Source organism: Danio rerio, chromosome 10 (genome assembly GCF_052040795.2).
Source record: "Danio rerio strain M-AB ecotype USA chromosome 10, GRCz13ab, whole genome shotgun sequence".
NCBI classification, from domain to species: domain Eukaryota; kingdom Metazoa; phylum Chordata; class Actinopteri; order Cypriniformes; family Danionidae; genus Danio; species Danio rerio.
The window spans coordinates 38,925,528-38,940,803 of NC_141030.1; the positions used below are offsets into that span (position 1 = coordinate 38,925,528).

The window sequence follows — 15,276 nt, forward strand, 5'->3', positions numbered from 1 at the left end:
ACATAATATATAGTTTTGTCATAATATTATAAATATAAATCAGCATTAATTAAATGTATTATTTTTTAAATATCTAAAGTTTTTGTTTCCTTTTGCGTAACGTAATTCTCCCAAATACTAGAGTATTTTAGTACATATAGTTTATAATCCATACTATAGTATATTGTTCATGTTGTAGTATTTAGAACGCTTTATTAATCACCGTTACAGCATACTGTAGTACTATACTGAACTAATAAATACTGTAGTATACTTTTTCAGCTTTTACTACAGTAAAACTATTGTATGGTAGTATAAACCCAACAGTTATAGAACAGTAGAGTATTGTAATTACCACAGCAAGTACCACACCAGATTAATTCAAGTATTTTTTTTATAGTATGGCTACTAAGCATTCACTACAATTTACTATAGTATTTTTTTCACTATAGTGGTTCTTTGATTTAAACAATTACTTTCAGGCTACAGATAACAAAATATGGTTAGATGTTAAATTATTCTGTATTCTCTCTACTGTTTCAGTTGATGTGTTGTATTTATCTAACTTCACTTACATGGCTTTGTAATGGCAGTGGACAGTGCTCGATATTCTGAATCCCCCAAAAGGACATCCATTCATCTTTTTTTTTTTTTTTACACAATCACTTGACTTTAGAAGACAGTAATTAACCCATTAGAGTCATGTGGATTACTTTTATTTTGTATTTGCTTTTCTGAGCTTTAAAACTTGGGCATCATGTACTGTCATAACGAAATTTGAAAAAGCTGACATATTCATTGATGGAGATGCAGCTTATATATCTTATATATAAGCTTATGTATCTTGGATGGGTTGAGGGTATGTTGGCACACACACACAAACACACACAATCCAGCCAACTCAAATTAGAAAAAGAAGATAGTAAAAAAAGCTAATAGAAACAACAGGTAGTCAATTAATGTAAAATGTAACAATAAATAAATAAATATAATCTAATATATTAGTATAAAGCAAAACATGTGCCAGAAATAAAACATTGTCCATTTAAAGAATTTGATGCTTTGTTCCCATTAAGGACTTAGAGAAACTTGTTCATGCTTTTATCAGCAGCAGGGTGGATTACTGTAACATCCTCCTTACGGGCCTTTCCAAAAAGGCAGACAGACAGTTGCAGCTCATCAAGAATGCTGCTGCCAGGATTCTGAATCAGAGCACATCACACCTGTCCTCAGGTCTCTAGACTGGCTCCCAGTTACATTCAGAATAGACTTTAAAGTATCATTACTTGTCTATAAATCACTAAATGGCCTAGAACCTCAATCCATTACAGATATGCTCACTGAATACAAACCACACAGATCAGTCACATCATTAGGATCAAGTAAATTAGAAACTCAGTGAGTTCAGTCAAAGCAGGGGAGGGAAAAAAAACAAACAAAAAAAAAACACTACACCCCTCACTGCTGGAATCAGCTTCCAGAAACGATCAGATGTGCTCCAACATTAGGCACATTCAAATCAAGACTGAAAACACATCTGTTAAGCTGTGCCTTTACTGAATGAGCACTGACTGTGCTACGTCCGACAGATCACACTATTGTTTTTACTTTTTTTAAATTCTTTTATAACCCGTTTTAGCACATTTTAATCTGTTTTTAATCATTTTATTCCATATTACACATTTATTCTGGTTTATGTAAAGCACTTTGAATTACCATGGTGTATGAAACTTACTATATAAATAAACTTGCCTTGCCTAAATCCACTCATTTGTAACCCAAAAAGATGCACACACAATATGTATAGGTCCAATATTTATTAAACGTTTTCCATTACTGCAATACTTTTGCATACAAATAATTGTGGCTTTAGAGAGATATTGCATAAGACCCTTAAAATAAAACATCAAGACATAAAGCACCAACAGTACTGGGTTTTTGGATCTTGTCTCAACACAAAGCATCATGTACTATATTGTACAGTGGGTTCGGTTCACAAATCCAGGATCATTTTAGGTAACAGTGACAATAAACTGCATAATTATACAGAGAACCATGCATATGCTCATGCTTTTGTACATTCAGTATTTATACAGTGCATTTTCTTTACGCTTGTAAGCACGGCTTAAAAATTCAGATTAAAAAAAAGAAAAAAGTAGCACATTTCACATGCAATAAGACAAAAACAGCAGCAGCAAGTAACAAAATACCGTCCTGTCACTAAAAAAAAAAATACTATAGCAACATGACAGTATGAGAACCAATGGAAGCTATTAGCAGGTCACAGTAAACATGTAAAAACACTCAAAAACAAGACAATACTAACCATGCGAGCACAATGTGCAGTAACAATATAGTTCATTTTTTCTTTAGGCACACTTGAATGGTGACAGTCCTTTTGTCAGAGAATTCTGTAAAGTTGAACACAAATAGAAATAAGATCAATTTGTGATTTATACTGTGATAAAATGAAGCTCTGAGTGTAACATGTGCACAATTCACACCTGCTATTAAGATGCGTTTTTTTTTTAAATACATTCATAAGTTGACAACACTAAAAATAGCTAGAAAGAAGATTTATTTATTGCTATATCAGCAATTTATGGCTATTTTATAGCAAGACAAATATTCATAAAAAAACATTACATGATAAGAACAACTTGGAAAACTTCATATTTCAATAAGAAATAATACAGAAACAAATTTTCATAAAATTCACAAAAACTGTATATTAAAAAGTTAAACATGATTTTTCAATTCAATATTTGTTATCATTCATTCATTTTCCTTTGGCTTAGTCCCTTTATTCATCAGGGGTCACCACAGCGGAATGCCAACTTATCCAGCATGTTTTACACAGCTGATAACCTTCCAGTACTGTGAAACACCCAACAGCCATTTTAGTTTACTCAAATCACCTATAGCGCATGTCTTTGGACTGTGGGGAAAACTGGAGCACCCAGAAGAAACCCACGCCAACACGGGAAGAACATGCAAACTCCACACAGAAATGCCAACTGGTCCAGCAGGGACTTGAACCAGTGACCTTCGTGCTGAGAGGCGACGGTGCTAACCACTGAGCCATCATGCCACCCCTTCAATATTTTATTAAATGACTTAAAATGGAGGGTTAAAAACCATCCATCAATGTGTATTCATTATAAAAATGGTCTAATAGTTTAGAAAGAGGATAAAATTTGTATTTGTGTCCTTTAGATCACTTCCAGAGGCATCTAAAACGGATTGCTTTCATGTTGTAAATTATGGTAATTTTTGTGTGAAAGCGCGCACATTCATAGTGTTGTACCAAATCACACGGATTACAAAATCATAATATTAGTAGCATCCACAATGTTTTCTCTGCTAGCTATAAAAAAGGAGAAGGAACACTAGGCATGTAACAATCCAAAAATCAATATTTGATATGATTCACAATACTTATTTCAAGACACGAGACATCAATATCATCAAATAATGAACAAATCAAAAAATTAATACAAATAAAATTCATTTATTTAAAAATGTAAACAAACTAGGGAGGGGGGGGGGGTGTCGCACACTGGTCGGGCATATGACAACTGGAAGAGTTGCACATTCTAAATGCATAATTTATTAATTTTGTTTATCAAAAATAGCAGAGTTCGTAAAGCTACTCAATGAAAAGAATCTGCACTGTTAAGTATGCTTTAGTTTTATTGTATCTGTTGTTTAGGGAACTTGTTACATGTAGCAATATTATTTATTTAGCTAAGATTTGCTAGCCTGGGTGATGACAGAATTAAACACCCTGTGTAATTTATATTTCAGTTTAAACTGAGTATATGGTCACACTTAACATTATATGCTAGTAAATACATTATCTAATGAAACCTTAATGCATTTACTAGCATATAATGTTATTTAATTTGAAACTATGCAGATGGTGCTTTATGGCTTTGGCAGGTCTTTGAGCTGAAGCTGGGTGCAGCAGAAAGCCACCGAACTGCAGCGCCGATGTGCATACCACAGAAATCTAGGTTTACAATTCTAGAATGCATAGTGCACTGTGGTGCATCTGGTGTGCAACAACACCCAAAAGACGGTGTTATTCTTAGCTTTGATTTTTACATTGTTTATTTTTTGTAGCACAAACTGAGATTTCTTTGCATCAGATAAAAAAAAACTAATAAATCACTTATTAACTGAAAAAGTTAATTACACCTAAATATTGGGAAAACAAAAGAGTTATGTCTGGGGAGTCAAACAAGAAGAGTAGATACTGGACTCTTTAAACCAGTCACCATAAACGAACAAATAGTAGAGCAGGTTTCAAATTTTAAGTATTTATGCACAATTATTGACAATAAACTGAATTTTAATAGTAATGTAGAGGCGGTTTATAAGAAAGCAAGTCAGCGCCTCTATCTCCTCCGCAAATTGAGAAGTTTTAATGTTAGTACACAGACTTTAAACTTGGCATATAGATCACTGATAGAGAGTGTTCTCACATATAATATTGTTTCATGGTTTGGTAACAACACTTAAACAGAAGAAGAAATTAGCGCAAATTATCAATCAGGCAAATAAGATAACTGGTCACAAACAGCATTCATTGCAGATTTTATTTGACTCCTTTATGGAAAAAAAGAGCAGTTGTGATTTTTAAAGATAATACACATCCCCATCACTCAGCATTTGAATTGCTACCATCAGGACGCAGGTTTAGAATTCCTAAAGTACAAAGAAATGCTTATAAAAAGTCATTTATCCCAATGGCAGTTGTAGTTCTAAATCGGATTAATGTTTGTAGTGAATGAGGTGGTCGCCAAGAATGATTTGCAGTATTGTGCACGGGGCAAATTTGGTTTTTAAACTTTTAACTTATGTTTTTGTCTTGATGAGTGTTATTGTGTCGTTGTTGTATGTTTGTAATTGTTGTCCTAAATCCAGTGTTGAGGACAAATTTCCTTTCTGTGTCAAGCAGAACGGACAAAAAAGTTTAAACTAACTAAACTAAACTCTGCAAGTCTCATACAAACTTGTGGAAAGCTAATATCAGTCAACTTTGCACTTTTTAGTACTTGTCATGTTTATTGTCATTAATTTAATAATATGATTGACCTGGTGAAAACTGAACTGAAGTCAGCCATGAAGAAGAGTAGATGAAAGGTTGACAAATGAAGGGAAGAGTCTCAGCAAAAGCGGTCATAGGAAACACATTTAAATGCATGTTAACACCAGTTAAAAATGGTTATGCATCTTGGCTGAACATTTACAATCAGATCACTGAAAGCGCCATTGCCTGGTGTAAACAGAGCCCTAATAACAAGTGAAAATTAAATCCTAAAATTCCAGTATTTATTTTATGGTATAATGCAGGGGTTCTGGAGGGCCGGTGTCCCTGCAAGGTTTAGCTCCATTTTGCCCCAACACACCTGCCTGGATGTTTCAAGTATACCTGGTAAGACCTTGATTAGCGTATTTAGGCGTGTTTGATAAGGGTTGGAGCTAAAATCTGCAGGACATCGTCCCTCCAGGAACAAGTTTGGTGACTCTTGATATAAGGTTACATACCAGGTACTTGTTTCCCAACCCTTTGGTCATGCTTGGATCCAGGCTTGAATCAGTCACATTGTTCTCTTTGTTACACCGTGGTGTGCCACCAGGACTTCTGAGAGATCATAACAGGACAATTATTAATCTTCACACACAGGCTTTAGGCATGTCTGGTAAATTCCAGCAAAATTAAATAAAGGAAATCTTACCTGGTTAAGTTCACTTTTCTTAGTGGTACCCGAAGACTCATGCCGTTTTTGGTTGGTGTCCTCAGGCTTGACCTAAGCTTTAAGGGAAGGTCAGAATTGGAGCGTCGCAATTTAACTTTCTGCAAATCTGCAAGTGTGACCAACGGTGATCGTCTTTTCTCTGGAGACATCTGCAAATGAAAAACAAACATCATAAACATCTACCCAGTGCAGGATTCAGTGGACAACTTAAAAACAATCTTTCCCTCACCAGAGTTTTTTGGCTTACAGTCACTTTTCGTAGTTGTACAGCTTGAAGATCTCGAAGAGTCACTGCAACGGGGCCATTTTGCTTCTCCTATTAGAAGACGTGTGCAATTGTTAAATAATAATAATAATAAAAAAAAAAAACCTCCATAACTTGTATGTGTAACCCCGCCGGTCCTACGCCACCCAACCCGCTCCGAGCTGAGATCGAACTGGCAACCTTCCTTTAGCCTCTAACAAGGAGGCTAAAGACCATGGCCTCTAGCAACGGTCGCTAGAGCACCTAGAGATCAGAGGAGTGAGGTTTACCTGCACAGCACCTACTAGCTGGTCTCCGTTACACTCACCCCCATAAAACCTCACTCCCATCCGGGTCACGGCACCAATGTAACCCCGTCGGTCCTACGCCACCCAACCCGCTCCGAGCTGGGATTGAGCCGGTGACCTTCTGCATGGGAGTCGGTTGCTCTACCAAGGAGGCTAAAGACCATGGCCTCTAGCGTTTGTCGTTAGAGCACCTTTAGAGGTCAGAGGAGTGAGGTTTTACTTGCACAGCACTTACTAGCTGGCCTCCGTTACATATGTTAACCAAAAAATCTGTCTGTTAATGCAAAGGTTTGTAAAGTTTGGTTAGCTGCTTCAACTGCTACAAAAAAAAAAAATTCAAAGAACTGTCATCAGCACTGATCAACCATGCTAAACTGGACACTTTGACGGTGTGAAAAAATCCTAATATGCGACATCAAGGAAATCTTGGACACTCAACCGATACTAAGATTGTCAAAATGTAATGTAATGTTTAATATAGAAATAAAACCTAGTGTTGAAACGGCTATTTTTGGTGTACCAGAACACAAAATATCATTGACAAACAAGGTAAAAAAATAAAAAAATTTCGCCTTCGCTACTTTATTAGCGAGGAGAAGATTATTACTTGGGTGGAAATCATTAGTCCCACCTAAAGCTTCAATGTGGATGCGTGATCTAGTTTATATTTGAAATTAAATATTTAATAAAGGAATCAGATTTTATGAGACATGGCAACCTATGATAACATTTTTAAAAAACAAAGACTTTCCCCTTTAACTGATTTAAACTGAACTGGTCTACAGATGAAAAATAGCCATTTTATAAAAAAAATCCTTTCTAATTAGGTTGTAAATGACAGTAGAAACAGCCAATTACCTTCAGAGAGTTAGCTTGTGCAGTTTTCTTGGAAAACGAGGCCACTTTTGGAGGAAGGGTGACTAAAATTTGTGGAGGAGGAAGAGGAGGTGGTGGTGGAGGAGGAGGAGGAGGAGGTGGAGGGGAGACAAGTGGACGAACACCATCAGGCATTTCCCACTGACCATCTGAAGTCTTGGCTTCTTGAGACAGCTAAAGAGTAACACTGTATGAATATTACGAGCACTGGAGTTTTGTTTATTAAATGACAAAATAAAAAAGCAAAGTACAGCAAAGGTTTTTAACCACAAGGATACATAACGTTTATGCATATTTATTTTAGTGTGCATATGCGTTTGTGGTACTAACCTTCAAGGTTGAATGCAATAGAGCCAATTCCCTCTGAAGCTCATCTACTTTTTGGTGAAGGGACTCCACTCTTTCTGCATAGCCTCTCCAGAAGAGGAAGACATTAAAGAATCCTCTACAAGTCTAAACAAAAAAAGGTCAGTAATCAGAAAGCTTCTTTTATTTTAGGCATGAATCAATGGAAAAAAAAACTTACTTGGTAAATTGTCCTCCTGCATTTTTGCACAACACTTCTGAATGCAGACAACAGAGCTGTAATACTTAGTGGTGAAGACCGTTTAGTGGTTTGAATGCTCATTTCCCCCATACCGACCACCTTTGTTTTGCTGTCTGGACTGGGAGAAAGATCACAAAAAATAAAAGTTGGTCTAGAATAACACATTTAGCTTACACAAACCCCATTTACAGGCCTGTCACAATCATGAATTTTGTGCTAACAATAAATTTAGTCTAATAATTGCAATTACCTTAGTTCATTTAAATAGAAAATCATTATATATATATATATATATATATATATATATATATATATATATATATATATATATACACACACATTTTTTTACACTGTGATATATAGGTGTTAATATATAAACAACTTCACCTCAATATATTCAAAGTACCATGGTAAACAATATAGGAAGCATGTCACAAATTGTCACTGAACGAATGTGCGAATATAAAACCAAATTTATCTCATTTTTTTAAATGCATACTGTCTGCTTTGTATTTTATTGTGTGTAAAATGTTTTGGCATGGCATTTTGCACCGGGAAATATACTTGCACTTAAATTTGGCTGATCTGAAACAAACAATAACCATGCATCTCCTAAATAAAATGATGAACTGAATGTTCAATTTTTGATCAACTTTATCATTACTTTTTCTAAACAAGGGCATAAATAGGGTTTATTTGCCATTGCATAATCAGTGTACAACATTTAACAAGGCAACTGACAGCATGCATGCTAAAAGTTTCAGTTTTTCTCCCCAAGTACGTTAAATAGAAAATATTTTTAACACGTTCAGCAAACAGTATGTTACGAGTTTACAATATCAAATTACATCTAAACAATACATTGACCATCAATTATAACCCATACTCTTTGTACAATAAAACACTGTAAATCCACACTGTGTTTTGCAGAAACTCACTCAGGGGCCGTTGGTGCCATCTTACTCTTTAAGGCCCAGCGTCGACTGCTGCCATTTCTCTTTCTTCGCCGCTGATAGGCACAGCCGAGGCCCTTAAAACAAATTACACACCGTTTAACGCTTCATCTTTTATAAACATCGATTTAGGTAATTAACAATGACAACATACCCTGTATCCACCCATATGCCGACAGCTGTATGCCTGATTTTGAATATAGTTCCTTATTGCTTTCCTCCAATTGGAGTAGGGCTATCGTAAAAAAGGGCGGTGCGTACAATTTGATTGGTTCAATGTCGGTTTAACGATTTCGGATTGGTTGGGAAAGATGGAAAAGGTCTGTCAGAATACTTTTGTCCAATCACTGCGGTAGTTGAATTTTACCATAGCAGCAGCGTAAATAATCAACTACATGCTGCTGTGCTGCTGTTTGAGCGTAAATATTAGCAACAAATTAGTCTAATTGGTTTAATAACGGTTTTAATTTGAATATGTAAGAACAGAAACTACGTTTAATTATTTAGTTTTCTTATCCAAAGAGTGGCTTTTGTCGCTTTTAGTAAACAATCAGCCATTATTTTGTGCCCAGGCTTTAACTAATGGCTGGAAAGGTTCTCTGTGAGGCAACAAGTCTGTTCAACCTTCTCAATCAATATACTAATTTTCCAAGACTTGCAGAAAGCAACTACCTTTGTCTGATTGGTAGGAAATAATAAGTTACTCTGTTATTTACTAACTACTGCATATCGCATGTTTGACACTGATTGCATGACATATTAAATTAATATTAATGATAATCAAGATAATAATTGTATCTTTATTTATTTTGTGTAATTTATATTTTAATTTACTTTATGTTATTAGTTACATTTGTATTTTTTTGGATGTCATGTTTAAATTGTATATTTGCTGTTGTTTAAAAAATAAATAAATAATTGTAGAATTATCTCCTCAGATGCCCGCGTTGAAGAATCATATAATTTTAGCCACATCATCACTGCCAGAAATGCAAAATGGGTATGTTTCATTTTCATTACAAAGTTTATGCTTTATAGAAATTTCACAATTTGTGATTAAATTTAATTTACAAAAGTGACCTTAAAAGCATATAATATAAGCATATTAAATGCAAGTAAAGTGGCTACTTTATTGTTTGAAATACCTGTAAAAATACGCTGTAAATATACAGTTGAAGTCAGAATCATTAGCCCCCATTTTATTAATTAATTTATTTTTAAATATTTCCCAAATTATGTTCAACAGAGCAAGGAAATTTTCACAGTATGTCTGATAATATTTTTTCCCCTGGAGAAAGTCTTATTTGTTTTATTTCGGCTAGAATGAAAGCAGTTTATAATTTTTAAAAGCCGATTTAAGGACAAAATTATTAGCCCCTTTAAGCTATTTTTTTTCTCGCAAAGATAAAATAAATCAGTTAGTAGATATGAGTTATTAAAACCTATATGTTTAGAAATGTCTTGAAAAAAATCTTCTCTCCGTTTAATAGAAATCTGAAAAAAAATTAAACAGGTGGGCTAATAATTCAGGGGGGCTGATAATTCTGACTTCAACTGTATGTGTTTATTGCTGATTCAATGTAGCAGATGTAGTTATGTAGAAATGAAAAGAAAAAAACATATCCTGACCTGTTCTTTAAAAATAAAAAGTGATCACACTGCACTTTTTTTAAATTCTATTTATAATTATTAAAAAGGGCACCACAGTGGCGCAGTATAGCACAATCGCCTCACTGCAAGAAGGTAGCTGGTTAGAACCTCGGATGGGTCAGTTGACACTTCTGTATGCAGTTTGTATGTTCTCCCCTTGTTCGCGTGGGTTTCCTCTGGGTGCTCCAGTTTCCCCCACAGTCCAAAAACAGGTGGTATAAGTGAAGCTAAAATTGTCCGTGGTGTATGAGTGTGAATGAGTGTGTATGGATGTTTCCCAGGATGTTGCAGCTGGAAGGGCATCCGCTCCGTGAAACATATGCTGGATAAGTTGGCGGTTCATACCACTGTGGCGACCCCGGATTAATAAAGGGACTAAGCCAATAAGAAAATGAATGAATGTATAAATAATTATTAAAATCATCTTTATGACAAACCTAGTGGTTTAAAGAATAGTGACAAAGTTTAAAGATGTAAATTACAATAATTAAGTATTTGATTTTAATCCTTATGCCTGATACGAATATTTACATATTTTTACACTGAATTATTTAGTTTTCACTCTGGAGAATTAAATCAAACAGGACATATACAAGTGTAGAAGGGGAAAACATTATTTTTGTGGTGCTTGAAACTATCTTCTTGTCTCTGACTCCAAAACATTGTGTGTTTTTTTTGTATGTTAATTCCAAAGGACTTTGAAGGAAAGTTTATTATGCCAGTGGATGTTGAGGTTGAAAGTATGAGATACATCATTGTTTATGACAACGGCACACAATCTCTGTCAGACTCAGGTAAGTTGCTATGTTTTCTAACATGTTATGAATTAAAATGCTAGTACACCTCTAAAAACCCCCTAACTGTATATTTTCCTTATACTGTAGGTCCAGCCATAGACTGTGCAGACAGCTTAGAAAAAGCCAGCCAATTTCCCATTCAGATTCTTACTGGGGGCTACGAGAAGTTTTCCGCACTTTATCCTTTCCTAAGAACGGAAAAGATTCTTTATAATATCAGGGTATTATTTTTAATAAATCATAAATGGGTTGGTTTTGTTGTTCGTAAAACATATTTAATGTTCAATATACTTATATCCATAGGAATTAGAAAGCTTGAATCTGTATCCTGTGGAAATCTTACCAGGCCAGCTTTACATGGGAGATTACAAGCAGGCCACAAACCTCAAAGTCCTGAAAGATCTGAAGTTGAATGCAATTGTAAACGTCTCTAATGATTGCAGTCTAATGTGAGTCAAGCCATCATGCATTCATGTACATTCAGTTTTAGCACTCCTTGGAAAAACCTCTTGAAATTAACCTATGAACTAATGTTTGCACAATAGATTTAAAAAGGCAAACTGCACTGTCCTGCATATCCGAGTTGCAGACTCTGCAGAGGCAGATTTGGTTACTTCGTTTGAGAGGATATGTGTTTTTATTAGTAAGTACTTGGATTATTTATGGTTCAGTGGTTACATAATTCAGAGGCCTTAAACATGATTGTGTGTGTGTTTTAAACATTTCAGATTCACATCTCAATAATGCCTCTTCAGTTTTGGTATTCTCTACTCTTGGGAAAAGCAGATGCTGTGCTGTTGCAATGGCATATCTTATGTCTCACTTGAAATACACAATAAAGGTAATATTTTGTGGTCAAAAGCATGTATTCAATGAAAGTATCTTATTTAACTCCGTGACTGTCACTTAGGTTTACTTTACTATATTGCAATTAAATGCTAATCTAATCACGACAAACTATATATTGTTTGAAAGATCCCCTTTTTCTGAATGCTTAATTTACTGTTGATTTTTTTATTATTTAGAAAGATTTGGAAATCAAAATGCATTTATTGTCACCTTTTAACCTGTGTGACCATTTGCAGTAATAATATATAATATAATAACATTATAATTATATATAACAATTATATATGATAATCATATATAATAATAATATTATTATAGGCGATGCAGTGGTGCAGTAGGTAGTGCTGTTGCCTCACAGCAAGAAGGTCACTGGGTCACTGGTTCGATCCTCAGCTCAGTTGGCGTTTCTGTGTGGAGTTTGCATGTTCTCCCTGCGATCGCGTGGGTTTCCTCCGGGTGCTCCGGTTTCCCCCATAGTCCAAAGACATGCGGTACAGGTGAATTGGGTAGGCTAAAGGGTCCATAGTATATGAGTGTGTGTGTGAATGTGTGTGTGGATGTTTCCCAGAGATGGGTTACGGCTGGAAGGGCATCTGCTGCGTAAAAACTTGCTGGATAAGTTGGCGGTTCATTCCGCTTTGGCGACCCCGGATTAATAAAGGGACTAAGCCGACAAGAAAATGAATAAGTGAATGAATAAATTAATAATATTATATTTGCATAATATTATAGTCTAAACATAAAGCAATCATGACCAAATATGAATAATTTAAATTATTAAAATGTCTAGTTTCCAAATCTGGTATTGATAGAATAGATCAGGGGTGGCCAACCATGTTCCTGGAGAGCCACCTTCCTGCAGATTTCAGTTGCTACCCATATCAAACACACCTGAACCAATTAATTAGGACCTGAACACCACATGATAATTACAGGCAGGTGTGTTTGATATGGGTTGCAACTGAAATCTGCAGGATGGTGGCTCTCCAGGAACATGGTTGGCCACCCCTGGAATAGATGTTACTAAAAAACAGTTTTTCATTAATTTCTGACAAGGATATTCATTAGAGTTTACTCTTTACTTTGCTACAGCAATTTAAAAAAAAACTTGCACATAACCTTTTTTCTCCACTTTAGCTATAATCCGACAAGTGTCTTCTTTAAAATGAGACCAAGCTTAAATCTATGCACCATGATTGGCAATGATTTAAATTAAACATATTTTTATGTCTTTGTTCAAAAAGTGGGGGTGACAGTTACGAGGTTAAATAGAAATATGGGTTAAATAATTTGACATCTTTGTGAAATTGCAACATATTTGTATTTTAATATATATAAAACAAAATACATGAAAGAGTAAGTGATCATATAAAATGGATAACACCAAGTGGTTTGAAAAATAGTGGCAAAGAATAAAGATTAAAAATGATGATTATTTGTATTTTCTATCATTTTCTTGTCATTTAATTTAGCACTGGCTAAAGCAGTTCTTGATATTTGTCACTTCTGAATATTTTAGGAAGCATGGAATCATATTCAGCAGTGCAAAGCCAACATGAGGCCAAATCGCGGATTTGTGCAACAACTTTCTGACTGGGAACTTCAGACTCTTGGGAAAAGGGTGACAGATACTTCAGAGCCCAACTACTGAAAATATGTACATTCAAATCCACTAATTTTTAATGGTCAGTGATGATGGAAAATCAGATCTTCATATGAAAATTAATCATTTTAAGTCATATTAATAAATAAACCTCATCCTCATACTGTTTTTACATTACTATGATGGTTGGGTTTAGGGTTGGGCTGGGGGTAAACGTTAATAAAATACAATAAATGGAAAATTTAATTAATAAATAAAATAAATAATTCTTGTTAACTTCCAGCCGCATTCGATCTAGCAACAACCCTATATCTCTGATAATCATAACAGATGAATTTCATTTGAAAAATTAAAAAACATAACATGGCAGGATTCAAATGGTTAAATGTGGCAAATTTCAAAATGTTTTATTAAATTTCTTTATGCCGTATATATCACTCTGGACCACTCTTAATTTATGCCCAAAATCATTAGCATATTAAGTAAAATCATGGTCCATTAAGAAATTTGGTAAACTTCATTCTGCAAATATATCAAAACGTATAACAAGTAAAATTCAGAAAACAAAAAAGAAACCCATAAAGGTTTAACCACTTAAAGGGATAGTTCACCCAAAATTTAAAATTACACACTGTTTACTCAAGTGCTTACAATCCTTAATCTGTTTCTTTCTGTTGTTGAACACAAAAGAAGATATTTTGAAGAAAACTGAAAACCTGTAATTGATTTCTATAATAATATGGAAGCCAATAGTTACGGGTTTCCAGCTTTCAGCAAAATATCTTCTTTTGTGTTCAAAGTCAAGTATAAAATACACTTTTGTGTGTTTCTTTAGTTGCACCTTTTAATTTGCCATATGTTAACAATGTGTACTTACAGTCTACTTAGCAAAGAAATTAATGGGTCATATAATGTAACTAAACGGGTTATATTTTGGTTAAGCAGTAGGTTTAGGGACAGTGTCTTGTTATACGTTATGAGTTTGAGAAGTATAGCATATAGATGGGAAACGGGATTGTAAATTTAAATTTCTGTCATTTCTTTCATTACATTTTTTCCATTTGTGTCTGTAGATTTCGATCAGTCACTGATCTTCTATATAGATTGTATAGATCAAGGGTGGCCAAACGTTTTTGTATGAAGTGCCAAAAACCAAAAATCATTGAGAGCCGTAAGCTGAAGGTAAATATACCAAACTATATTACATTAAAATTGTATTAAATAATGCAGTATAACTTATTTAAATGATAACTTATTGCAATAAAACATTTATCATGTTTATAACTCGTGGAGTTCAGTGCTGAATAGTCAATCAGAATATGCTCTTGATTGACTCACCAAAGTCTTTGCATTGTCAGGTGACACTATGTACCTTTAAAAAAATCTGATTAATGTACACCTATTAATTAAAACATTTAATTAATGTTCATCAGTTAGCTTTTAACAATAAAACAAACACAAAAAATGCTCATTATTCTCCCTCTCTCAGATGGGATGGTGGGCCAAAAGGTTACCAAGGGCCAACTTTGAACCCTAGTTTGGGCATCTGTGGTATCATTAAATCAGTAGAATACATATTTTAAAAGGCAAAAATATTTTTTTCCTCCTACAACGAGCTATAAATCTCCACTTCAGCAGCACATACACACACCAGACTTTGTCATTTTATTCATATCTTTATTGTAAAGATTTTTACAAAGAGATA

General features: G+C 34.5%; 2 protein-coding genes across 8 annotated transcripts; one reads left to right on the forward strand and one right to left on the reverse strand.

Moving 5' to 3' along the window:
* Positions 1–1,781: 1,781 nt before the first annotated feature.
* prr11 (proline rich 11) lies at positions 1,782–8,871 on the reverse strand. Of its 2 annotated transcripts, none has more exons than XM_087271126.1 (9): positions 8,827–8,871; positions 8,658–8,749; positions 7,699–7,837; positions 7,503–7,625; positions 7,155–7,346; positions 5,992–6,060; positions 5,724–5,893; positions 5,533–5,629; positions 1,782–2,390 (listed from the first exon to the last, which is right to left on the reverse strand). In XM_087271126.1, the coding sequence occupies exons 1-9, from the start codon at positions 8,839–8,841 to the stop codon at positions 2,349–2,351; spliced, it is 939 nt and encodes a 312-aa protein (XP_087127252.1). In that variant the 5' UTR covers positions 8,842–8,871; the 3' UTR covers positions 1,782–2,348. The 2 variants fall into 2 exon arrangements, with proteins under 2 accessions (XP_087127252.1, XP_087127251.1); XM_087271125.1 differs by having other exon boundaries at positions 5,974–6,060.
* A 143-nt stretch (positions 8,872–9,014) lies between these two features.
* styxl1 (serine/threonine/tyrosine interacting-like 1) lies at positions 9,015–15,159 on the forward strand. 6 transcript variants are annotated; one of them, XM_087269337.1, is made up of 10 exons: positions 9,015–9,165; positions 9,245–9,357; positions 9,611–9,672; positions 11,017–11,116; positions 11,207–11,340; positions 11,423–11,568; positions 11,665–11,762; positions 11,848–11,960; positions 13,488–13,653; positions 14,645–15,159. In XM_087269337.1, exons 2-9 carry the CDS (start codon positions 9,255–9,257, stop codon positions 13,617–13,619), a joined length of 888 nt encoding a protein of 295 aa, XP_087125463.1. In that variant the 5' UTR covers positions 9,015–9,165; positions 9,245–9,254; the 3' UTR covers positions 13,620–13,653; positions 14,645–15,159.
* Positions 15,160–15,276: the final 117 nt, after the last annotated feature.